At 41.2% G+C, this 26,804-nt stretch overlaps 1 protein-coding gene across 2 annotated transcripts in view; it reads left to right on the top strand.

Moving 5' to 3' along the window:
* The window catches only part of Pir (pirin), a 103,583-nt gene that overhangs the window by 68,592 nt on the left and 8,187 nt on the right, over nt 1–26,804 (top strand). For both annotated transcript variants that reach the window (NM_027153.3, NM_001301402.1), the window contains 2 exons: nt 4,452–4,496; nt 20,126–20,208. In NM_027153.3, the coding sequence (NP_081429.1) occupies nt 4,452–4,496; nt 20,126–20,208 (128 nt within the window). The remainder of the gene's footprint in view (nt 1–4,451; nt 4,497–20,125; nt 20,209–26,804) is intronic.

Consider the following 26,804-nt stretch of genomic DNA (forward strand, 5'->3'; position numbering starts at 1 on the left):
ATGTATACAATGTTTGATATGCAGAATTCTTGACTATGTTGTGGATACAGTGATCCTGACACTCTTGGCTTAGTGTATTTTGTAATCCAAGAGGAGAGCAGAGAGCACTTGGGTTTGGTATTGTGGATTCCATGGGTCCACTTTCGGCCTAGCTATCAGCTTCACAAATGTTGGCCTACAAAGATGCTGAACAAAGTAGAAAGAAAAGGGATGTAAAGAAAAATGAGCAAAAATTTGATTTAAAAAAAATCTCCCAAGTTCTAGGCATTCAGCATCTGTGTGTGTGTGTGTGTGTGTGTGTGTGTGTGTGTGTGTGACAGGAACATCCTATTTTACACCAAAAGGATAATGAAGCATGTGAGATAGTGTGTTGGCTTTGGGAGAACCTAGGTAAAAATATACAGTAACTATAGTATCTTTGAAACTTTTCAGTGTGTCTGAAATTACTTCAAAGTAAACATTTTTTTAAAATTAGTTTGTTTGGAGGAAGAGGGCAGGAGACGACCAGGCAGCTCTGCCTCTCATCCCAGAAGGCCAGGTGTCAGGTCTAGAGAGGAGTTACCTGAGTAAGTTAACTGTGGAGACATCCTATGCAGGCTTCTGGTATCGGAGCTACTTAGGAGTCTTGTGAATATTGTAAGCCTCGGTCTGGGAGTACGTATGTTCCCTTCTTAGCCCCTTTGCCCTCTCTTCTAAGATGACTTCTGTTAGGAATTTGGTGTGTCAGCTGGCCATGTTTTTCTACTTCTTCCTCCACATCCATGCATAAGAGTAGTTATAAATTGACTGGAATTATGAACTCTTAATGAAGTCAGGAGAAAAATGGTCTGGCTTAAGCCCAGGAATGTAGGCTGAGGAAATCTCTCACTAAGGATATTTTTTAAGAATTAGGAACCTCCCTGGAAATAGAGTGAATGCCACAGAAAATGATTTACATATTTAAAACGCACATTGTACATTTGTTTTATGTTTGACTAACAAAGATCTGACTTGTATATGTTGCTGACTTAACTATCCTCAGGGACTAGAAGGAAAATATGATCTTCATCTCAGCACAGTTTATTTGTTATTTTCCAGGGAAATATCTTCCCAGCTGCAAAAAGACAGCCACCACGGTAGGGTGGCCACCATGTTTGTGGGGAGAAAAGGGGGAAATTGAAGGCTATGCTACTTCTGATAGAGTGACAAAAATTTGAGGGTGGCATCCATTTCTAGTGCAGGGCACAAATGTGAGAGTAGAGTTGTAGGAAGGTAGAAAGGGGGGAAGAAGGGAGGGAGGGAGGGAGGGAGGGAGGGAGGAAGGAAGGGAGGGAGGAAGGAAGGAAGGAAGGAAGGAAGGAAGGAAGGAAGGAAGGAAGGAAGGAAGGAAGGAAGGAAGGACGAACCTGAAATGTGCACAGAGGAAGCCAGGCAGTGGTGGTGCTTCACAACTTTAATCCCAGCTCTTGGAATGCAGAGGCAAGAGGATCTCTGTGAGTTTGAGGCCAGCCTGGTCTACAAAGGCAGATCCAGGACAGCCAAGGCTACACAGAGAAACCATGTCTTGAAAAATCAAACCAACACAAAATCGTACAGAGGAAGAGCCCTCAGCTGATGCAATCCTGCCTTTATCAAAGGAGTAATTTGAACAAAATATGTTTCTTCTTAAACATATAGTATATATTCATTTATACTATTTGACATTTATTTTCCTTTTGGCAGCACTAAGAAATAGTGCTCCTTAGAAATGAAACAAAGGTTAATAGCACATTTTGCTGCAAAGACGATAAAGGGGAGATTGCTCGACTGCTCCTGTTCCACTAGGTCTAATGTTTTGTGCTCTCCACCAGGCAACTCGAATTGTGTTCTACTGAGCAAAGACGTTCTGTAATCTAGTAGACTACTTTAATGAGAAGCAAAACCAGATACATGCACGTAGAACACTCACTTGGCAGCTCATTGGAGCACACACACTGTCTTTCAGGGGTTTGCCAAAATGGATTTTCAAAGGGAGAGAAAAAAACAGAACCAAATGATCTGTTTGGAGGATGAAACAGGAACTGAAGGAGAAATGCCATGGGGATAATTTAAAAGATCCAACATAAAAATCTCAGCCAAGCAACTGAGAACGATGGGGTTTTGGGCACGTCCCTCGAAAGAATTACCTTTCAGCTGCCTTCCGAGTGTGAAGAGAGGATTGAGTACATGAAGGAGGGCACATCATGATAGGATGTGCTACTGCTCTGTGTTCTCATATGGACAGACAGTTAAAACACAGCACTAAAGTTCTTCTAGTTTTGAAGCAAATGCTAAGTAGTACATAAAAGGCAAAAGTCCCCAAAGGATAAATACCAAATTGCTCACCACTTATGTCGGGGTAGCAATAAGACTTACAGTTTAGATGGCCCATGCTTTAGTAATCTTAAAATAACATGTTACTTTTTTCCCCTCAAGATAAACAAGAAATATAAGCCATCTGCACTTAGCAGAAGAAAGGTTAACCATTTCCAATCTAAATCTTTCTTTTTAAAGCTGAGAGAAAAGGGATTTCATTGTAGGGTAGAATTTTTAACTGGGCTGAGCAGGAATAGAAAGAGTGATCATCCATTAGAAAGGAACAAGGCTCCTGGCAAAGCCAGGGTGTGCACACAAGAATGGAGTAATAGATTATTGGCACGTATTTTCAGCATCTATGAGGGACCTTCCACCCTCCTGTTGTCCTACTTGAATACCAGTGACTATTCCCTCTTGATATGTATATCTGTGCCACAACATGTACCAACAGTAAAGGTTCAATAAATGGTGGACCACTAAATGAGGGAACAAGTCAGCATATTCTCAGATGGCTTAGAATCGCTCTTGTAATATCTCAGGAAACACCAGAAGTAGCGGTGTGTGTTTGAAATGCCAGCACTGGGGAGTCAGAGGCACACAGATCCCTGGGCCTTGCTGGCCAGCCACCCAGGTCTTAGCTGTGAGTCCTAGGTTCCAGTGAGAGGCCCAGGCTCAGCCATGTGGATGACTTCTGAGGAAAGACACCTGAGGTTGACCACTGGCCTCCATGTGTACATGCACACGTGTGTACCTTCACAAGTCATGGTATCCTGGTTTTGTTGTTGTTTTTTGTTTTTGAAAACTTATAGTGACAATTCCAGGGATTTTACAAGCCATCTGAAACCTGTTAATCACCAAAAGTTTTGGATCTTTCTTTGTAGGGAGCAAGTGAAGTCTCAAGTGCCTGGGTGTTGCTGACATGACCATGGCCATGCCAAGGACTCCAGTGGCTCTCAGCATGCCAGTGGCAAAGCCGTCCTTTGGGTGGGGCTTGGAGGAATGGCAAAGCTTTCCTCTGGTTCAAGGGCAAAGGTTAAGAGTTTATGCAGAGCGGTGCACGCCTTTAATCCCAGCACTTGGGAGGCAGAGGCAGGTGGATTTCTGAGTTCGAGGCCAGCCTGGTCTACAGAGTGAGTTCCAGGACAGCCAGGACTATACAGAGAAACCCTGTCTTGAAAAACCAAAAAAAAAAAAAAGAGAGTTTGTGCAGAAAATATACAGCATGGCTTCCGTCTCCACCTGGGTTGTTTCCAGCCTAGAGATGAGAGACTGCTTCCCTACGAGACTGCTTCTATTGAGATTCCCACCTCCTTATTCATATATATTTCATTCCCAGGATGATCCAGTTAGGTCAATCTCCAGAATGCTCCAGGATGTGGCACCTGTTATTGATATATATATACTCTTTTATAATAGATAGAAAATGGGGTGTGATCACTGGAAACTATTATTCACACATGGAAGTACAGCAAACTGAACATGAAGCTAGACTGGAGTGCTATAGTGTGTAGCATAGTGACAGAGCTGTAAGAAACAATCTGTAGGCTGGAGGGTGTCTCTGTGATTCACAATGCTTATTGCTCTATTGGATGACTATAATTCAGACCCCAGCACACAGATTTGTTGTCCCCTTCTGGTACCTGGTAAACACACCCACACAAATAAAAAATAAAATAAAATAAAATAAAATAAAATAAAATAAAAGTGGCAATATAACTTTTGTCAAATTGCTAAAGTTAACTATATAATACCTACTTTGGGTGGCCCTTAAATAGCAAGGACTCTAAGTCCTTTAAGTATAGAAATGTTTGTTTGTACATGTGCTGCGTATGTATGTATGTGTGAGAGAGAGGAGAAAAGTATGTAAATATATAATATATATGATAAGTAGCTCACAGAATTAAAGTCTTAAAACATATCTAAAAGAAAAATAAAATATTTCATACTCATTTTTCTTTTGTTACTGTTATATATGTTTATATCATATATGTAATAGAGACAAAATATGTATGTATGTATGTATATATATATATATATATATATATATATATACACACACACACGTGTGTGTGTGTGTGTGTGTGTGTGTGTATCACACTAATAGCACTAACAATGCAATGCCTCTGGTCCTTTTCCAGGGTGGACAAGCTTCATTTATACCATCTCTGGAGATGTATATATTGGTGAGTAAGGGATAAGTCATTTGGGGTTTAATTGCAGTTTAATTCAAGCTACTGAAAGGATAAACTATGAAACTATTTTATGTAATTGAATACTGTGCCTCCTTTCTTCCCACACCAATCTGGAGCAGGGTGCCTTACAGCTTCCAGAGTGTTCAGAAACAAAGAACAACATGAACAAAAACATCCAGGCAAAAGGTACAGGAGTGTTAAATCTGAGAGGTTAGCAGTTTCTGTGCCCATAAAGAGGTGGGGCTTCAGTAGGCTCCAATGAGAGCCGTAGTCTGTGTATCCCTTTGGAGATATAAGAAGACTAGGTATTTCAGGTATTTCACATTTTCTTCATTTATTCTAAGGGTTGTATGCTGCTATTTGTAGTGAAGTGCATCTTTGAGAATAAAGCAACACTCATTTTATACATGAGCAGTGGGTTTCTAAAAGAAGATATTTATGCCAAGGTTTCACATCTGTACACCTGAGGCAAGAACCAAGCTATGGGAGTATAAAAGAAAGTGGCCGCCATGACTTTGTCCTTTGAATTCTTGGTCCCCAATTGGTGGCACTCTTTGGCGATGTTGGTGAGGTGTGACCTTATGAAGAAGTGTGTTACTAGAAGTAGGCTTTGAGAGGCTAAAGACTCTCACTGTTGCGAATCCTTGCTCCCTGCTTCCTGCTTGCTGGTCAGGATCTAAGTTCTCATCGTCCAGCTCCAGCCACAGTGCTGTGTCTGCTGCCAGAGTTCCCTGCTAAGACCAAATCTCATCCCTAAGGATCCATTGGCCAAGCAAACCTTTCCTTTTATAAGTTGCCCTTTGGGATTTTTTTTTTTTAGAAACTCATAGCAGTAGAAAAGTTACTACTATCCAAGTGTTCCTCAACTGCAATCTCCATGTCCTGCCTACACTACATTCAGTTATAATACAGAGTTCAGGCCAGCTTGTGTTTTCAAGCCTGCCCAAACGGATAGCAGAAGAGACCGAATCCACATGGTAAGAGAAGAGCAGGCAGAACAGGTTGCCTCTGTTTGTGTTCATCCCAACCATCCCCATTTTCCTGGAGATGGTAAAAAGCTCTGTGTAGGGATGACAGCGAATGGCTGAGCCACAGTATATTCTATAAATGTTCTGCCCAAGCCCCTCATGACATTGCTTCCCCAGTCCCTGCTGACCAACTTCCAACTGTCAGTGTCTACCCCACTTTTCCTGAAACTTGCAAAGATTGCTCTGCCTCACTCAGGAAGCACAGAAGCACCAAAGCATCAACATTCTGGACGTTGGCTGTCTCCTTGAGTAGGTTATGTCAGAACTCATTCCTGAATTTCCCACTGGGGTTATTCTCAAGCTTTTAATGATGGTCAGGTGCCTGTCCTTCTTTGCTGTGATGCTTTGAATGACAATGGGCCCCCATAGGCTCCTATGTTTGAATCCTTGGTCGCCAGTTGGTGGAGAAGTTTAGGAAGAATTAGGAGTCATGGTCCTGTAGGAGGAGCTGTGTCATTAGAGGTGAGATTTGAGGTTTTTAAAGACCCACCATGCCATCCCAATGTGTCCTCTCTGATTTCTGCTTGTGGATCATGATGTGAGCTCGCAGCTATTCTTACTACCATGCCTTTGTTTTCCCATCATGAACCTTAACCCTCTGAAATCATAAGCCCAACCAAATACCTTCTTTCATAAGTTATCTTGGTCATGATGTTTTGTCATAGCAATGGAAAGGTAATGGCTACACTTCCTTTCCCTGAATAACTCTGCTCATTGACGGACTGCTGTTCACTGGAATTATCTCCTGAATTAACTCCTTATATGACAATATTCATTTGAGTTATGATTCAGGAAGAAGCTAGAGGCTTACCTCTCCTCATCTCCATCCACAGTGATGTCTGACATACATGTGGGTGTGGCATCCCAAGATGTAGCCCCAGATTCCCCATTTCTGAGACCTTCTAGAGTTGAATGCTCTTTACCACAGTCGCATTGGGGATGCCAGCAGGAAACTTCCTCCTTGGGAAATACATTTGCAACTTGCATGGAGCATCCTCATTGGAAAATATATTCTCAGTTTGCAGATAGATGGCCTGCTAATGACATCTGTACAGGGCATGATGCCACATCCCAAGTGACTTATTTAAACCATTCTTTATATTCTAAAAAAAAAAAAGTGTTCAATTACTTGAGTCTTCTGGAAATAACAGTTAATTTGAATTTCTTCATAATGTGATATAAATGGGCTTCGTTCCTCTTTCATTAAATAGCACTTTAATTACAAGTCCCAAACAAAATTCACATATTTTATCATTCAAGAGAGTAAAGATTCAAATTAAAAAACAAAACATAAAACAACCCTCTCTAGCAGTGGTACAGTAAGTGCCTGTGTGTGCACAGTGAGATGTAGTAACTGTCTGAGAAGAATGAGGCATCATTTATTTTTTTGATACCCTGGTAATCATACAGTACTTTATAAAACTAGAAAAAAAATCTTTTTTTGGAGGTTTCATCCTTGACTTAAGATTTTAAGATAAAAAATAACCTGAAGAGATAAACTATAATAAAGAAAAAGCATGAAGTTTAAAGTGTTAAATAGTCTGGAAATGTTTATGTAGAATAATGAAAAGAGGGGGTTGGAGGGGGAACCAAACTTCATGGAAAGGGCCAGAAAATATTTTTGTCTCTGAGACTACTATGTCTTGCCCATGTAGCACAAAAACAGTCATGGACAATACATAAATTAATGGAACACATGCTGTGATCCAAGTTTTTGTTGAACTTCGTGTATTTACCATGTACCCTGAACCACTGTTTTTAATTCTTTACAATTTTTTAAGTGAAGATCTTCCTGTGCTTCTTGACTCTGCAAACGCTCACAAATGGTTTTGTCCCAAATGGCATTAAAGAGCGGATAATGATTGCGTAAAGCTTGATAAGTAATCTGCAAAGCCTCTTTCCTCCAGTAATTACAGCCTCATTTCCAGACAGACCTTTACCCCCAGATGTCAATAAGTGAAGCATTCAGAAATTCTAGGCTAAGGGACACCCATACTTGTACTTGTTTTCCTTGAGGTAAGGTGGAAATGTCCTGAGTCATTTCTTCTCACTGGCTTATTACCCTACCCCATGACCATGGGCCACATGTACAAAACATCTGGCAGAAGATGGAATTGTGGTCTTTAGCCTCTAAGTGAATTTGTGTGTGATCAAAATAAAGTAAACCATGGACAGAATCCAGCTCCACAAACTGGCCTCTTAGGACTCTGCTTCAACCAATGAGCGACAAGCCAAATGACTTCATTTGTATCTGATCTCCTTGCTTTGCTCCTGTCCACCCCTTCATGAGGTTGCCAATGAGAAAAACTAAAGCACAAAACAACACATCACCAGAGGGAAAAAAAAAAAGACCAAACAGAAATCACTGTCTATAGTGAGAACCCAGAAAATGATTTTTAACTTTAGTACTTCAATTTTACCTTGCTTATAAACACAAATGGCGCCCCACTCAACCCCAGATGGCAGGAGCTAACCAGTAAGTCATATATTTTACAGTGTCAAGTATCCATTGTTCAGTTAATGAAATGTCAACATATAAGGTAATATCTTGGGCTAGAGCAAATAGGCCACAATTTGGATGGCCAAAGTAATCTTTTTTCATTTTTGTTTTGTTTGTTTGTTGTTTGTTTTTAGAGGCAGGGTTTCTCTGTGTAGCCATGGCTGTCCTGGAACTCACTCTGTAGACCAGGCTGGTCTCGAACTCAGAAATTTGCCTGCCTCTGCCTCCCAAGTGCTGGGATTAAAGGTGTGTGCCACCACTGCCTGGCATGTAAAAGTAATCTTAGAAGACGTCATACAGTAAAAATTTAAGAGTGCTATTAATCGGGGGAACAAAGGAAGGGGAAGGGAAGAGAAGGGTTGAGGTAGTGAGGTATGAGGGAAATATATTCAGTTATATAGTTGCTGGAATTGGCCTTATGGAACCCAGTACAATAAGATCTTTTAACATGTGTGTGTTGTGTTATGTGGGTGCTGTGGTACATGCTGTGTATGTGCTTGTTAGTGTGAATGTGTGCACATGTGCTCGAATGGAGGTCAGCATCAAGTTGCTTCCTCCGTTACCTCCCACCTCTCTTTTCAAAAGTCTCTCCCTGAACCTGAATTCTACAGTTTCAGCCATACTGGCTAGTCAGTGAGCTCCCGAGATTCTCAGCCTCTGGCTTCCTCTTCCTCATCAGCATCCTCAGGGATGAGGACGTGGATGAGGCAGGGCATCCCAGGCTGTAGACCAACAATTCCCATTTCAAATCCTCAGAACCCACGTAAAAGGCTGAACGTGGTTGTTCGTGCCTGTGACCCTAGTGTTATGGGGGAGGAACAGAAAGGACCACTGTGGCTTGCTGGCCTAGCTCCAGAGTCCTGAGCTACCCTGTCTGAAAAGAATAATGCAGAGCATAAATTAGTAGAATGAGTGGAAAATGGGATACTTCTGCAAATAAGTCAAATACTTTGTAAAAGTAAATTGCTGGAGAAAACAAGTAAGAGAAAACTGAGGGATTAGGGAAAGTGTAATAATCTAGAAGGATTTAGGGGATGCTTAAAATGGGTAGACATTAAAAAGAGGACCAAAGGCAGAAGAGATGAGCCCATAGGCAAAGTGTTCACCATCCATGCATGTTGATCAGAGATGAGCTTCATTACATCTATTAAAAAAAAAAGCTGAGTGTGGTGGTAGCAGGAATCTGTAAAATTAGTTCTGTGTTGGGAAGACAGGAGGATCTCTGGGGCTTGTTAGCCAACCAGTCTAAGCAATCCTTGAGTTCCAGGTTCAGTGAGAGACCCTGACTCAAAAAAATAAGGCAGAGAGCAATTGAAGAAGACACCCAGTGTCAGCCTCTAGCCAGGCTACTACCCACATGCATATGTGCACAAATGCTCATACACAGAGAAATACATGCTAAATAAATGTAAATAAATTGAAGGGCAAGGCTTCAATCTAGCTACCAAACCTGCCAACTATATTTATCAAAACTTATAAATTGCAGGACATTTACATTTTAAAATAAGGTGCTTGGGGCGGTTTGTTTTTCGATTGGTGTCAGTCTCTGTTGTAGTAGAGCTTCTGCTATACATATATATTTAGTGATGTTAAAATGTGTGATAGACATGAGCAGAATGTGTGGAACAGAGTGCTAGTTCTTATAAAGCGAACAAAATGAAAAGAGGATGCTCACACACTGGAGCTGGACCCCAACCTTAAAAAACACACTTTAAAAGGTATTTTGCCCTTTTATGATTGTTAAGGCAAAAAAGTAATAACATTTTTGGTTAAATGTTCCTTAACTACATTATTAGATTTAACATTCTTGGCAGAAACTGCCAATGGAAAGTATTTTATTATCTGATTTGTCTCAATTTATAATTACAAGTAGTCAGAAACAATAGGCTATATTTCAGGGGAACTTATTTTAGGTTCAGGAGATAAACAGATGAGTGAACTACCATAGAAATGATCTGGAAAGGAAGATACAATCCATCTGTTCTCTCTGGTGCTATTTTGAAGACTTTGCCTAGGAAACTAGAAACTCAAGGTAGACTAAAAAATCATCCACCAAGCAGCTTGACTCTGGTGTCAATGAGGAAAGTGTTCCTTGGAGTAGAACATTTCAAATAGCCCCTTCTGCAGCTCACTGTGATTTCAGTTATACATCAGTAGGGAGGAACATGGGCACCCAGCATCAAGTCTGCTTCTAAATTAGGATTTCTTTTCAGGCCAATCAACATTGCTGTCAAGCACACTATCCTGATACAGGGTGCTTGCTGAGAACTACCAACTCAGCAGGATTTCTTAGTGTTGTCTCTTGTCAGCTCACTCTATTAAAACTGTATCAGGAAACATACTACATGACAAACTCAGCGTCCTGGAGCGGGCTACGTGGGTGCTGGCTGTTACATATGAATTAGTTGAAGATAGAAATATGGTTCATTATCCACAGAGGATGTCAATAAAACACACCTAATAAAATGCCTTCCCTTGTCACAGTTTAAAATATTATCCAACTCTAAATGATATTCCTCTCGGACTCCTAGACTTTTATTGCCAAACCCCTGTGTAAGTTGGAAGTCAATGGAGTTCTGTTATTCACCCCATGACATTTGCTGACATGTGCCTTTGATGAATGGATGCTGTGTTGTGGTTGGCTCTTGCTACTTTGCAGGGCTTATTGTGCCTGAGCTCATGTTGTTTCCTTGGAATTAGCAAAGGTGGAAGTATTTTCACCAGGAAAGTCGTTATAAACCATAATCAATGGTGTTATATTCCAGCCACCATTGTCTTCCAAAGCCAGTGATTAAACAGTTTTTATTTTATTTTTTCTGCCATTGACCTTTAAAAAAAAAAAAACATGGACTAAGTTCCTCAGACAATGTTTTTAAATTCAGTAACATCATTAAAGTATTAAAGAACCAGTTTATGCTACAATTACATGTATGCTTCTCTGTTGGCATCTGAAATGACATGATTTAGCAGCCGGTCTGCTCTTAATTGTATGTGACAACTAGCCTAAACTCTATTCTGAGACATGCACTGCACTGTAACACGGTATAAAAATATCTGTGACTTCTCTTGGAGACAGAGCTATCAGCAGAGCAAATAATGCTGTGGTTTGTTGGCTACAGTTATGACTGAAGAAAAACTACATGGCAGCTAAGTGATGGAGAAAGTACATGTGCTATCTGTCTCTCATCCAAGGCCACACTTAGTCACAGTTCTAGCTGCAGAATTCTTACTCCAGGATAAGAATTCTTGTTCTGTCCGAATCCTGTTTCATGTTTATCAGCAACAGTGTAAGCCATATGCCCTCTATGCCTGGAAGATGAATTCTCTGAAAAATATGGCTATTAGAATGCTAACCAATATCCCCCAAATTTATAAATTGTGATTCTGTTTGTATAATAATTTGTCAAGTTACTGTTTCCTTTAATCACTTCTCTAATATTATTAAAGCTTTAGCTTGATCTCTCTGTCTGTCTCTCTATGTCTCTCTGTGTGTCTCTCTGTGTCTCTCTTTCTCTCTGTGTCTCTCTGTGTCTGTCTGTCTGTCTGTCTGTCTGTCTGTCTGTCTGTCTCTCTCTCTCTCTCGTGTACAGACATAATACATATACCTGTGCATATATGGAGGCCACAAGGTGATCTGTCCTATCACTTTCTACCTGATTCCCTTGAGATTGGGTCATGTAGAGACTAGGTCATTTACTGAACCCGGAGCTAAGATGGTGGCCAACAAACCCCCGTGATCCTCCTGTCTGCTCCCCACAGTGCTGAGGTTACAACCATACATGGTCATGTCTGCTATTTATGTGAATGATAGGGATTTGAACTCAAGTCCTCAGGAAGTGCTCTTGTGCACTGAGCCATCTGAGCCCTCTCCCTAACTCCTTGAATGGTGGATCTTGGACTGTCTGTTATCTGTTCACATACCTGTTTGGTTTTTATACCCAGCTGGAAGACATAGCCTTAAACCTCACCCTTCGCTGCAGCTTTCTCTGTCTATTCTAGCACACTTGGGTCTCTCCATTGTCCAGTTCCCTCTTGCAGAACTGCTACTGCTCTTCTTGGATCACGCCTGCTTATGCCGAGGACCATCAAACTTAGATTCTTTCTCAACTCCCTCCCACCCTTCTTCCATCTCTTCCAACCTATCTTTCTCTTTTCACTCCTATCCACACTGTAATCCACGTTCACTTTAGTCCATTACAGAGAGCTCCCAACAGGTTTGCCTGAGTTTAGGCCCACCCTCCATTTCCTTTTATGCTCTGCTTCTAAAATTACTTTTTCAAGACAGATCTTATCATTTCTCTCCTCTCTCTATCTCTCTGTCTCTGACACTCTCTGTGAGTGTGTGTGCATATGTGTGTGTGTTTGTGTATGTGTATATGAATGTGTGTGTGAGCGTGTGTGTGAGGGGGGAGGGAGGGAGGGAGGGAGAGAGGAAGAGGGAGAAAGAGAAGGGGGGCCTTTGTATGGATAAGGATGATTTAAAGGATTTTCTTGATACATTTTCATCCTTTCCAGTAACTGTTAAAATCGTGATAGAAGGTTCACAGGTTCCTTAGAAATTCTCAGCCACTCCCTTCAACTGACTCTCTGTCCTCTTATCCACAATACCCTATTCCAAGTGCTGTTTCTTAAAGGTCTTTCTTACCTTGCACAGCTCTGTTAAAGTCTTACTTTCTCCAGAACAAATGCCTGGGGTGCTCCAACCTGAATGAGCCCCCCCAAATTCCTTTTCTCAATGAGGTTTTTGTTATCTTGAAGTGTTAGCTAGCTTTATTTCATCTGTAAGCCTTAGAAGGGAAGGAACGCTAGTCTAAAGACACACACCCTCCAGAGTGCTTAGAAGGTGCCCAACCGGCAGAGTGTTTCGGAGCAGGCCTTGTGCATGGTTCTATAAGTTGCTATCCAACTCATCTAGTTTTCTGTTAAATTCTTCTCTAATGATTGCATATGCTTATATTTGGTTGGTCCCAAGAACATTTTGAATTATTTAGATGCAAGGAATGATGTGATTTGCACGTTTTTGCATTTTTCTCTAGTACTTGAAAGTTGGAGATGCTCAGTAAATTCTTGTTGAAATGAATTATCGATAGCATTTGATTTTTTTCCAGCCCTGCTTCTTATAGGGTTTGTATTTTACACAAGAGAACATTCTTTTTTTTTTTTTCCATTTTTTATTAGGTATTTAGCTCATTTACATTTCCAATGCTATACCAAAAGTCCCCCTTACCCACCCACCCCCACTCCCCTACCCACCCACTCCCCCCCTTTGGCCCTGGCGTTCCCCTGTACCGGGGCACACAAAGTCTGCGTGTCCAATGGGCCTCTCTTTCCAGTGATGGCCGACTAGGCCATCTTTTGATACATATGCAGCTAGAGTCAAGAGCTCAGGGGTACTGGTTAGTTCATAATGTTGTTCCACCTATAGGGTTGAAGATCCCTTTAGCTCCTTGGGTACTTTCTCTAGCTCCTCCATTGGGAGCCCTGTGATCCATCCATTAGCTGACTGTGAGCATCCACTTCTGTGTTTGCTAGGCCCCGGCATAGTCTCACAAGAGACAGCTACATCTGGGTCCTTTCGATAAAATCTTGCTAGTATATGCAATGGTGTCAGCGTTTGGATGCTGATTATGGGGTGGATCCCTGGATATGGCAGTCTCTACATGGTCCATCCTTTCATCTCAGCTCCAAACTTTGTTTCTGTAACTCCTTCCATGGGTGTTTTGTTCCCACTTCTAAGGAGGGGCATAGTGTCCACACTTCAGTCTTCATTTTTCTTGAGTTTCATGTGTTTAGGAAATTGTATCTTATATCGTGGGTATCCTAGGTTTTGGGCTAGTATCCACTTATCAGTGAGTACATATTGTGTGAGTTCCTTTGTGATTGTGTTACCTCACTCAGGATGATGCTCTCCAGGTCCATCCATTTGGCTAGGAATTTCATAAATTCATTCTTTTTAATAGCTGAGTAGTACTCCATTGTGTAGATGTACCACATTTTCTGTATCCATTCCTCTGTTGAGGGGCATCTGGGTTCTTTCCAGTTTCTGGCTATTATAAATAAGGCTGCTATGAACATAGTGGAGCATGTGTCCTTCTTACCAGTTGGGGCTTCTTCTGGATATATGCCCAGGAGAGGTATTGCTGGATCCTTCGGTAGTACTATGTCCAATTTTCTGAGGAACCGCCAGACTGATTTCCAGAGTGGTTGTACAAGCCTGCAATCCCACCAACAATGGAGGAGTGTTCCTCTTTCTCCACATCCTCGCCAGCATCTGCTGTCACCTGAATTTTTGATCTTAGCCATTCTCACTGGTGTGAGGTGGAATCTCAGGGTTGTTTTGATTTGCATTTCCCTGATGATTAAGGATGTTGAACATTTTTTCAGGTGCTTCTCTGCCATTCGGTATTCCTCAGGTGAGAATTCTTTGTTCAGTTCTGAGCCCCATTTTTTAAGGGGGTTATTTGATTTTCTGAGGTCCACCTTCTTGAGTTCTTTATATATGTTGGATATTAGTCCCCTATCTGATTTAGGATAGGTAAAGATCCTTTCCCAGTCTGTTGGTGGTCTTTTTGTCTTATAGACAGTGTCTTTTGCCTTGCAGAAACTTTGGAGTTTCATTAGGTCCCATTTGTCAATTCTCGATCTTACAGCACAAGCCATTGCTGTTCTGTTCAGGAATTTTTCCCCTGTGCCCATATCTTCAAGGCTTTTCCCCACTTTCTCCTCTATAAGTTTCAGTGTCTCTGGTTTTATGTGAAGTTCCTTGATCCACTTAGATTTGACCTTAGTACAAGGAGATAAGTATGGATCGATTCGCATTCTTCTACATGATAACAACCAGTTGTGCCAGCACCAATTGTTGAAAATGCTGTCTTTCTTCCACTGGATGGTTTTGGCTCCCTTGTCGAAGATCAAGTGACCATAGGTGTGTGGGTTCATTTCTGGGTCTTCAATTCTATTCCATTGGTCCACTTGTCTGTCTCTATACCAGTACCATGCAGTTTTTATCACAATTGCTCTGTAGTAAAGCTTTAGGTCAGGCATGGTGATTCCACCAGAGGTTCTTTTATCCTTGAGAAGAGTTTTTGCTATCCTAGGTTTTTTGTTATTCCAGACAAATTTGCAAATTGCTTCTTCCAATTCGTTGAAGAATTGAGTTGGAATGTTGATGGGGATTGCATTGAATCTGTAGATTGCTTTTGGCAAGATAGCCATTTTTACAATGTTGGTCCTGCCAATCCATGAGCATGGGAGATCTTTCCATCTTCTGAGATCTTCTTTAATTTCTTTCTTCAGGGACTTGAAGTTTTTATCATACAGATCTTTCACTTCCTTCGTTAGAGTTACGCCGAGATATTTTATATTATTTGTGGCTATTGAGAAGGGTGTTGTTTCCCTAATTTCTTTCTCAGCCTGTTTATTCTTTGTGTAGAGAAAGGCCATTGACTTGTTTGAGTTAATTTTATATCCAGCTACTTCACCGAAGCTGTTTATCAGGTTTAGGAGTTCTCTGTTGGAATTTTTAGGGTCACTTATATATACTATCAAATCATCTGCAAAAAGTGATATTTTGACTTCCTCTTTTCCAATTTGTATCCCCTTGATCTCCTTTTGTTGTCGAATTGCTCTGGCTAATACTTCAAGTACTATGTTGAAAAGGTAGGGAGAAAGTGGGCAGCCTTGTCTAGTCCCTGATTTTAGTGGGATTGCTTCCAGCTTCTCTCCATTTACTTTGATGTTGGCTACTGGTTTGCTGTAGATTGCTTTTATCATGTTTAGGTATTGGCCTTGAATTCCTGATCTTTCCAGAACTTTTATCATGAATGGGTGTTGGATCTTGTCAAATGCTTTTTCTGCATCTAACGAGATGATCATGTGGTTTTTGTCTTTGAGTTTGTTTATATAATGGATTACATTGATGGATTTTCGTATATTAAACCATCCCTGCATCCCTGGAATAAAACCTACTTGGTCAGGATGGATGATTGCTTTAATGTGTTCTTGGATTCGGTTAGCGAGAATTTTATTAAGGATTTTTGCATCGATGTTCATAAGAGAAATTGGTCTGAAGTTCTCTATCTTTGTTGGATCTTTCTGTGGTTTAGGTATCAGAGTAATAGTGGCTTCATAAAATGAGTTGGGTAGAATACCTTCTACTTCTATCTTGTGAAAAAGTTTGTGCAGAACTGGAGTTAGATCTTCTTTGAAGGTCTGATAGAACTCTGCACTAAACCCGTCTGGTCCTGGGCTTTTTTTGGCTGGGAGACTATTAATAACTGCTTCTATTTCTTTAGGGGATATGGGACTGTTTAGAAGGTCAACTTGATCCTGATTCAACTTTGGTACCTGGTATCTGTCCAGAAATTTGTCCATTTCGTCCAGGTTTTCCAGTTTTGTTGAGTATAGCCTTTTGTAGAAGGATCTGATGGTGTTTTGGATTTCTTCAGGATCTGTTGTTATGTCTCCCTTTTCAGTTCTGATTTTGTTAATTAGGATTTTGTCCCTGTGCCCTTTAGTGAGTGTAGCTAAGGGTTTATCTATCTTGTTGATTTTCTCAAAGAACCAACTCCTCGTTTGGTTAATTCTTTGAATAGTTCTTCTTGTTTCCACTTGGTTGATTTCACCCCTGAGTTTGATTATTTCCTGCCGTCTACTCCTCTTGGGTGAATTTGCTTCCTTTTTTTCTAGAGCTTTTAGATGTGTTGTCAAGCTGCTAGTATGTGCTCTCTCCCGTTTTTTCTTGAAGGCACTCATAGCTATGAGTTTCCCTCTTAGAAATGCTTTCATTGTGTCCCAAAGGTTTGGGTACGTTGTGGCTTCATTTTCATTAAACTCTAAAAAGTCTTTAATTTCTTTCTTTATTCCTTCCTTGACCAAGGTATCATTGAGAAGAGTGTTGTTCAGTTTCCATGTGAGTGTTGGCTTTCTGTTATTTATTTTGTTATTGAAGATCAGCCTTAGTGCATGGTGATCTGATAGGATACATGGGACAATTTCAATATTTTTGAATCTGTTGAGGCCTGATTTGTGACCTATTATGTGGTCAATTTTGGAGAAGGTACCATGAGGTGCTGAGAAGAAGGTATATCCTTTTGTTTTAGGATAAAATGTTCTGTAGATATCTGTCAGATCCATTTGTTTCATCACTTCTGTTAGTTTCAGTGTGTCCCTGTTTAGTTTCTGTTTCCATGATCTGTCCATTGGTGAAAGTGGTGTGTTGAAGTCTCCCACTATTATTGTGTGAGGCGCAATGTGTGCTTTGAGCTTTACTAAAGTTTCTTTAGTGAATGTGGCTGCTCTTGTATTTGGAGCATAGATATTCAGAATTGAGAGTTCCTCTTGGAGGATTTTACCTTTGATGAGAATGAAGTGTCCCTCCTTGTCTTTTTTGATGACTTTGGGTTGGAAGTCAATCTTATCAGATATTAGGATGGCTACTCCTGCTTGTTTCTTCATACCATTTGCTTGGAAAATTGTTTTCCAGCCTTTCATTCTGAGGTAGTGTCTATCTTTTTCTCTGAGATGAGTTTCCTGTAAGCAGCAAAATGTTGGGTCTTGTTTGTGTAGCCAGTTTGTTAGTCTATGTCTTTTTATTGGCGAGTTGAGACCATTGATGTTAAGAGATATTAAGGAAAAGTAATTGTTGCTTCCTGTTATTTTAGTTGTTAAAGGTGGCATTCTGTTCTTGTGGCTGTCTTCTTTTAGGTTTGTTGAGGGATTACCTTCTTGTTTTTTCTAGGGCGTTGTTCCCGTTCTTGTATTGGTTTTTTTCTGTTATTATCCTTTGAAGGGCTGGATTCGTGGAGAGATAATGCGTGAATTTGGTTTTGTCGTGGAATACTTTGGTTTCTCCCTCTATGATAATTGAGAGTTTGGCTGGGTATAGTAGCCTGGGCTGCAGTTTGTGTTCTCTTAGTGTCTGTATAACATCTGCCCAGGCTCTTCTGGCTTTCATAGTCTCTGGTGAAAAATCTGGTGTAATTCTGATAGGCTTGCCTTTATATGTTACTTGACCTTTTTCCCTTACTGCTTTTAGTATTCTATCTTTATTTAGTGCATTTGATGTTCTGATTATTATGTGTCGGGAGGAATTTCTTTTCTGGTCCAGTCTATTTGGAGTTCTGTAGGCTTCTTGTATGTTCATATGCATCTCATTCTTTAGATTTGGGAAGTTTTCTTCAATAATTTTGTTGAAGATGTTTGCTGGACCTTTGAGTTGAAAATCTTCATTCTCATCCACTCCTATTATCCGTACGTTTGGTCTTCTTATTGTGTCCTGGATTTCCTGGATATTTTGAGTTAGGATCTTTTTGCATTTTCCATTTTCTTTGATTGTTGTGCCGATGTTCTCTATGGAATCTTCTGCACCTGAGATTCTCTCTTCCATCTCTTGTATTCTGTTGCTGATGCTCAAATCTATGGTTCCAGATTTCTTTCCTAGGGTTTCTATCTCTAGTGTTGCCTCGCTTTGAGTTTTCTTTATTGTGTCTACTTCCCTTTTTAGGTCTAGTATGGTTTTGTTCATTTCCATCACCTGTTTGTATGTTTTTTCCTCTTTTTCTGTAAGGACTTCTACCTGTTTGATTGTGTTTTCCTGTTTTTCTTTAAGGACTTGTAACTCTTTAGCAGTGTTCTCCTGTATTTCTTTAAGTGATTTATTAAAGTCCTTCTTGATGTCCTCTACCATCATCATGAGATATGCTTTTAAATCTAGGTCTAGGTTCTCAGGTGTGTTGGGGTTCCCTGGACTGGGCGAAGTGGGTGTGCTGGGTTCTGGTGATGGTGAGTGGTCTTGGTTCCTGTTAGTAAGATTCCTCCGTTTACCTTTCGCCATCTGGTAATCTCTGGAGTTAGTAGTTATAGTTGACTCTGTTTAGAGATTGTTCTTCTGGTGATTCTGTTACCGTCTATCAGCAGACCTGGGAGACAGATTCTCTCCTCTGAGTTTCAGTGCTCAGAGCACTCTCTGCTGGCAAGCTCTCTTACAGGGAAGGTGCGCAGATATCTTGTATTTGGACCTCCTCCTGGCCGAAGAAGAAGGCCCAAAACAGGACCTTTCTCAGACACTGTGTTGCTTTGGCAGTTCCCAGGTGGTACAGACTCTCACCTAAGCAGACTAAATTCCTAAGTTCCTTGGAGTCCCGGGACCAAGATGGCGACCGCTGCTGCTGTGGCTTAGGCCGCCTCCCCAGCCGGGTGGGCACCTGTCCTCCGGTCCGGAAGGTGGCCGGCTGTCCCCGGCCCACACAGGGTGCTGCCTCAGCGCCTCTGTGCTTCTGCCTGTTCCAGAAGCTGTCAGGTTCTCTGGCGCACCCTCTCACCTGTTCAGACTAATTTCCTAAGTTCGGCGGGTCCCGGACCAAGATGGCGACCGCTGCTGCTGTGGCTTAGGTCGCCTCCCCAGCCGGGCGGGCACCTGTCCTCTGGTCCAGAAGGTGGCCGGCTGTCCCCGGCCCACAAAGGGTGCTGCCTCAGTGCCTCTGTGCTTCCGCCTGTTCCAGAAGCTGTCAGGTTCTCTGGCGCACCCTCTCACCTGTTCAGACTAATTTCCTAAGTTCGGCGGGTCTTGGACCAAGATGGCGACCGCTGCTGCTGTGGCTTAGGTCGCCTCCCCAGCCGGGCGGGCACCTGTCCTCCGGTCCGGAAGGTGGCCGGCTGTCCCCGGCCCACAAAGGGTGCTGCCTCAGCGCCTCTGTGCTTCCGCCTGTTCCAGAAGCTGTCAGGTTCTCTGGCGCACCCTCTCACCTGTTCAGACTAATTTCCTAAGTTCGGCGGGTCTCGGACCAAGATCGAGAACATTCTTATGAACTTGCCATTTCAGGGGCTTTTAAAAGTCAGTCACATAGTCATACACTAAGACTATAAGTGGAAACATGTTGCAAGATTCACTTACCTGCTCATTTCTGCACTGAAAACCAGTCCGTTTTAGCCTTTAGCAATAGCAAGTGTAAACAACCTCCAAATTCAAGGGGCTTTCCTAAGTGTACTATTTCTAAAATTCAAATGAGCATTGTGGTACTAAGTAGTTGACCAAAAGTGTGGTGATTATACCACAGCAGTTGCTGACATTGCTGTGCCATCTGTTGTTGTAGGGCCTGATGATGCTCAACAAAAGATAGAACCACATCACACAGCAGTCCTTGGAGAAGGTGACGCTGTCCAGTTGGAAAATAAGGTATTTTAAACTTAATTTTGTTTCTTCATGCCCCCCCCCTCTCTCTCTCTCTGTGTGTGTGTGCATGCGTGTATGTGTGTGTGACATGTATGTCTGTGTGTGACATGTGTAGGTTGAACACTCCACACATATGCAGATGTCAAGGGAGGATGTCAATGGAGTGTCCCACCTCCCACCTTATTCCTTTGAGACTGTTGGGTCAGGGTCCCTTTCTGAACCTTAAACTCACTATTGCATCTAGGCTACCTGGCCAGGGAGCTCTCAGAATCAACCTGTTTCTAAACATCCGAACACACACACACACACACACACACACACACACATACACACACACACACGCCCTGAAGCCTGGGGGGTTATAGGTATGAATGATCACACACATATTTTTATGTGGGTGACTGGGATTCAAATTCAGGTTCTCATGGTTTAGCAGCAAGTGCTCTTACCAACTAAGCCATTTTCCCAGCCCCAAATATTCAATTATCTTTTTAAAAATGTTTGAGTTTTATAAACTCATATAGGATGTTTTGATCAAATCCACCACCTTCCTTTCCTTTCCAATCTTCCCCCCTCTCCCTCATTATTCCTTCCCAGTATTCCTTCATGTACTGCCTCTGTTTTTAACTCCCCAAGTCCACCTAGTATGCTGGCTGTATGTACAAGGGTGTAGGACTGTCGTCATCTGGAGCATGGGTACCTTCTCAGGGGTTGGATTCCTGAAGACAACAAACACTTTCTTCCCCATCAGCCATAGATACAAATAGTTCCTCAGATGGGATTGGAACTTTATGATCCCTCCTCTATCCCTGATGGGATTTTGTCTGGTTTGATCTTGTGTAGGTCTTGTGCATAAAGTCGTAGCTCCTTTGAATTTGTATGTATAATGGCCATCATGTCCAGAGAATAGTTTCATTATAGATGTCCGCTGTCTGGACTCTTACAATCTTTCACTTCCCTTTAATTTCCTGAACTTAGACTTTTTACTGATTTCCATGAAAATGCTTCCATTGAGATGGAAATTTTTTTCTCTTCCTTGGGAAATAAATCATGTCACTGTTTTATCAAGCCTGTTTACTAATTTCTGCTGATTACATTGCTCTATTTTGAGGTTTCTATTGGTATATCTCACAGTTTCATATGTATTCATATCTTGTCTTTTGCTACCATGTAAAAGTCTATATTTGGATCTAGAGGCAATGCATCTTCAGCTTTTAAAATATTACCATCATAAAACTGATTTATTTCTTTTAGCATAAGTAAAACTAAGCTAGCCACCCAGGAGTATGAATGCAGATATGCATGCTCACAGAGAGTCCTTTCAGAAGCATCCCCATTTGGAGCTAAAAAGAGAGTGTTATGTTATTCATAGTTTCTTTAAATGAATCTCTCCTTTTTATGGTTTAGCGCTCTTGGGAACAATTTTTCCAGGTTTCTCAGTTTTGTTTTTTGTTTTTTGTTTTTTTAAATGTCTGTTTCATCTCATTGAGCAATCGTCTCATCATTCTGTGAGCCCATTAAGGCTTTCTCATTGCTTTGTGTCACTCCCCAGTAAGGAAGACTGAGGAGACAATTGTGCCCCAGCACCTGGGTAGTTCCACTGTGAAAAGCAGGAATAGGAACTATTTCAGTGGCCACTGAATGGAGAAGTGATCTCTCTCACTTCTAGCTCTCTGACCCTAGTATCACATAATGCAGTGGACTGGGGGAGATTTTCTATCTCTATCCAACGTACTAGTAATTTACCTGCTCCTATACTGATGTCCAGAAGCACCTCTAGGAACTATTAACAGAAAAAAACAAAATGTCTGAAACACCAGAAAATGCATATCCCAGGGTCTATGCCCTCTGTTTTATGTCAAACCATACAAAACTGCCATGTTTGACCTACAAAAAAAATCGACATACCTCAACCCAATATAAAGAAAAGGTTTGAAAATTATTTATGGGCCAGACGTTTGTAATATATTTAGTTTCCAATAGGATCTGGTTATGTTTGGCAACTTCAGTTCTCCCTATTACATCCCAAAGAATACCTTGTAGGAAAGGATGGAGAAGCCAAGATGGAAAGAAGTGATGGGGGAAGCTGCAGGTCAGAACATAGCTAGAGTAGACAAAAATAAGTGTTAGTTCATTGGCAAAATGGCAGCTGTGACACAGGGGCATTTTGTTACCATTTTATGCAGTTTCATCATTGTTTGTATGGCAACCATGCATTGTGACAACTTCAGAATGAAAAAAATATATATTTAAAATAATAATAATTTTCATTTAAAGAGGTCATGTGTCTGTAGGAAGTCCCCTTTATATTACAAGATAGAGGCTGTGATCATTGGGTCTTGGCTTTGCCACTTGTTGGCTGTGTGACTGTGGATATGTTTCTAAATTTCTCTGTGCTTCGTTTTTGTTCATTTGTTTTTACATTTATAATTTATCTGTGTGCATGTGTGTGGGAGTGCACATGCCACAGAATGTATGTGGAATCCAGAGGATAACTTTCAGGCATGGTTTCTTTTCTTCCACCATGTGGTTCCAAGGCATCAAACCTGAGTCGTCCAGCTTGGCACCAAGTCCCTTTACTCAATGATCTGTTTCACTAGCCTAGGCTTCATTGCATTTGTCTGCAAGATTGAAAGAATTGAGGCCAACTATGTAGGACTGTTAAAACCAATCTGCATTACCTATGCCAGGGTCTGTTCCAGATCTAGCACAGAGGGCAGTAAATTATGTCAAAAAGGCCAGATTCAGATCTATTTCTTTGTGTTTTACTGGTTCACTGTCTTACCTGTCCAATTTCTGTATTGACCATGGATTGTTATAGTGTGTAGGTAGAAGTCTGTTATGGCAGAGACTGCATCCTTAAAACTTTCTGGCCCTTCATTTGTCAGTCCTTGGTGCAGTACATTTTAGGTACGCAATAATGGTAAGTGGAAATAAAACTCCTGACAACACCTAATTTAACTGATTAACACATAAGCATTGTCTAATGAGGATTCACATCACAGGTTCAATGACACATAGCAATTTTCACATCTAGCAACAGCTCTGAGGGATACTGACCAATAGGTTTAAAAGCAAAGCTCTTCATCTCCATGTGGAACTCACGTTAGCCTGAAGATTCTAACAAGAAAAAAAGATGAGCTGAATTGTAGTCAAGAATGAGGAACTGATTTGCACCTCACTTCCTTCTAGCTCTGTTTCAGTGCATCTCACCTGCATGTCTTCCACCATACATGGCCGGCCAATAGTATGGGCCAGTCCTCTAGGGTGGCCACTCTGTAGGGCAAGAGAAGAAGCAAAGAAAGGATGGTGCACAAAGCCACACCTCCATTTTCTTTGTGCCATTTCACCATTTATTTGCTTTATTTCGGGTTAACATGGGGCAGCCCATAAGAACCCAGACTTTCTTCCTTAGTGGGTAGATTACCTTATCCTGTTATTTCTTTTTCTTTTTATGTGATGATGCAAACCCCAGTCTTCATGCTTGTGCAATAAGTGCTCTAACCACTGAGCAATCTCCCCTACCCACACCATTATTCCTAAGTTTGCTGTAATACCTAACAGTGGCAGTGGCTTTGGTTTATACCAGGTTTAAAAGTCTTTGGGCCAGACCCTTTGACTTCGTGGACAAAGTCCAAAGTATGGGTACTGTATAATGAATTCAAATATTTCAAAGTTCTTAGAGATTGCAAACGTCAAGCTATTCAGGACACATGATCCTGAATTGGTACAGGTCACCTTGATGTGCCTGTTTCAAAAGTTCCCCATGTCGGTTTGGCCTACAATTGGTGTGCTGAAATTTTCTCCTGAGTGATGGTTAGAAGTACATGAGTACACTTACAAAGACTCCATCTAAACTTTAGACCATGTTGTACCAGAGTCTTCGAAGAATCGCAAGCTCATTTGTAGTAAGTGTACGGAAGTAGATAAACACTGGCTGTCATGAAAACAATGGCTGAGGACACCTATGCTCTTAAACTGTCACAGTTCATGGATGTCCCATTCAAATGATTTGATTAATAACCAGTAAATCCCAGAAATGAAACAAACCACCCAATGAGAGCTAAAGGCAATGATTTGCTTTATTCTGTGTAAAAGTTCATGATAAAAAGAACCACTAGAAATAAAAAAGAAACACTAGGTTGTTTTTTTAAACTCATTATAGTTCACTGTTTGATCTTTCCACTGATGCCCAAAGTATAAATAGTGAAGTCTAGAAAGAACAACTGCATGCAATTAAATCATGCTGAACTTCAATTTCTTTTGGATCATTTTTCCAGGTAATTCATCACAGTAATAAATGCTACTGTAGGCAGAAAATGGGCCTTAGCTTTGCTCACAAGCCTGCTCTTATTGTAAGCTTTGTGGTTATAATCAATTTAACCGAGTTAGAAACTCATAATTTGGAAGTTATCAACACATTAAATTACCCCTGGGCCTTTCCTCTGGACTTTGATCATGTATTGTTGGTCCCAATGAAACTCAACATATTTCCTAGCCGTAAGTTATGGGGTATCAAAAGCAATTTACGTATTTTTGTTTTATTTCGTTAAAGTGCCATGATGCACTTGAAGAAATCAAAGGACAAATCTTCCAAGTTCGTTTCTACCATGTGGGTGTCAGGAATAAAATTGGGTGGTCAGTACCTTTACCTGATGATGATCTTGTTGGCCCTGAGGGCAAGCTTTGAAAGTTTTTAAGTCAGATGAAAAAGACTTAACCCCACAACACCCAGAGGAAGCTCCACTCTCAGGTGCTCTAACACACTCAGGATCCCAGAATCACAGGATCCCAGGAGCGTGGTCACACTAGGATCTCAGGGTCCCAGAGGAAGCTTGCCTCACAAGAACTCTGACACACCCAGGACCACAGGATCCCGGAATCACAGGATCATGGAGACAGCTGGACTCTGAGGAGTTCTGACACAGCCAGGATCACAGGAAGGACAGGCTCCAGCCAGATATATCGAGGGCAGGTAGTACTAGACATAATCAGATGGCAGGAGGCAAGCATAAGAACATAAACAACAGAAACCAAGGTTACTTGGCATCATCAGAACCCAATTCTCCCACCATAGTAAGTCCTGGATACACCATCACACCAGGAAAATAAGACTCGGATCTAAAATCACTTCTCATGATGATGATAGAGGACTTTAAGGACATACATAATTCCCTTAAAGAAATGCAAGAGGACACAGGTAAACAGGTAGAAGCCCTTAAAGAGGAAACACAAAAGTCCCTTAAAGAATTACAAGACAACACAATCAAACAGGTGAGGGAGATGAACAAAACCACCCAAGATCTAAAAATAGAATTAGAAACACTAAAGAAATCACAAAGGGAGACAACCCTGGAGTTAGAAAACCTAAGAAAGAGATCAGGAGTCATAGATGGAAACATCACCAAAAAGACTTGGCTAGGAACGAGGAAGACACACCAAAGCAAAAGGCAGGAGCTGCAATTTTTAAAGGTCCTGCTTCAGAGTTGGAGTTGTTCTACATGAAAAAGTCATCTGAGCCTCTAGGACCATGTACAGGATGCTGAAAATCAGTGTCCGTAAAGGCATTGGCATAGAGGCACCTAAGGACTCGCCTATCTTTGGCTCATCGTTCAACCTCTTTGCTTTTGCATGGCTTCTATCATTTGACACTATCAATGAACATTTTCTACTGGGGCTTTGAACTACATTAACACTCTAGTAAATACCTGTAGTGGTCATTAGAGTTTTGTTTTTTTTTTTTAACTAATGCCTTGTTAGGAAAAGAAAGACAAGGAATAGGGAGGGGGGTCAGTGGGTAATGGTACTTGCCTCCAAACCTGGCAACCTGAAGTCAATTCCCCCAGGTGGAAGAGGAGAGCGAATGATCAGAAGCTGTGCTTTGACCTTCATATACATGCCATGATATGCATGCACTGCCGCCCCATGCTCACAATAAATAATGTAAAAGATATTTTAAATCGAAGGATAGAAAATAGATATGGCTTAAAGAAGGGGCAGCCCAGATGACGAATCTGTAGCAAGATCGCTGAAAGAAGTTTGGAGCGGAAACCTTCAAGTTTTACAGGGATGGAAAACTTCTCTTCGACTCCTGAAGGGTTCATAATTTCTCATTTCAGACAAAATGCACGCGTCCTTCCCTCCTGCTGTCCAAATAATAACTGGAAAGTCATCATTTTATTTGAGTAATATAAAAGAGTCAAGCTTTTGTTTTTAGCACTTTCTCATTCCACAGTGTGGAAACAAGGCATGTTTATCACTCCCCAAAGACCTCTCTTCTGATTAGGAAACTTTCATTGTGAACAGTCAGCACTTGCGTAGCCTTTCTTTTCTGCTCCGTTAACTCTTTCCCCTCCACTTCCTGACCCTCCAACTCAATTTTGTGTCCTTGGCCATGTCCAAAACAAACAACAGAACACTGTTAGATGATCCTTTTCTCCGTGTCTCTAAGAGGCCTTTTCAAACATCTGAGGGAATAAGTCCTTTGTGATAACTGACTTGTTAAAATTGCTGTTGAGGTCTTAGTCATTAAACATCAAATTTGAAAAGAAAAAAAGAAAAAAGAAAAAGAAGAAAGCATGCCAGATGCAAACTTCCCT

Source organism: Mus musculus, chromosome X (assembly GCF_000001635.26).
Source record: "Mus musculus strain C57BL/6J chromosome X, GRCm38.p6 C57BL/6J".
Lineage (NCBI taxonomy): Eukaryota > Metazoa > Chordata > Mammalia > Rodentia > Muridae > Mus > Mus musculus.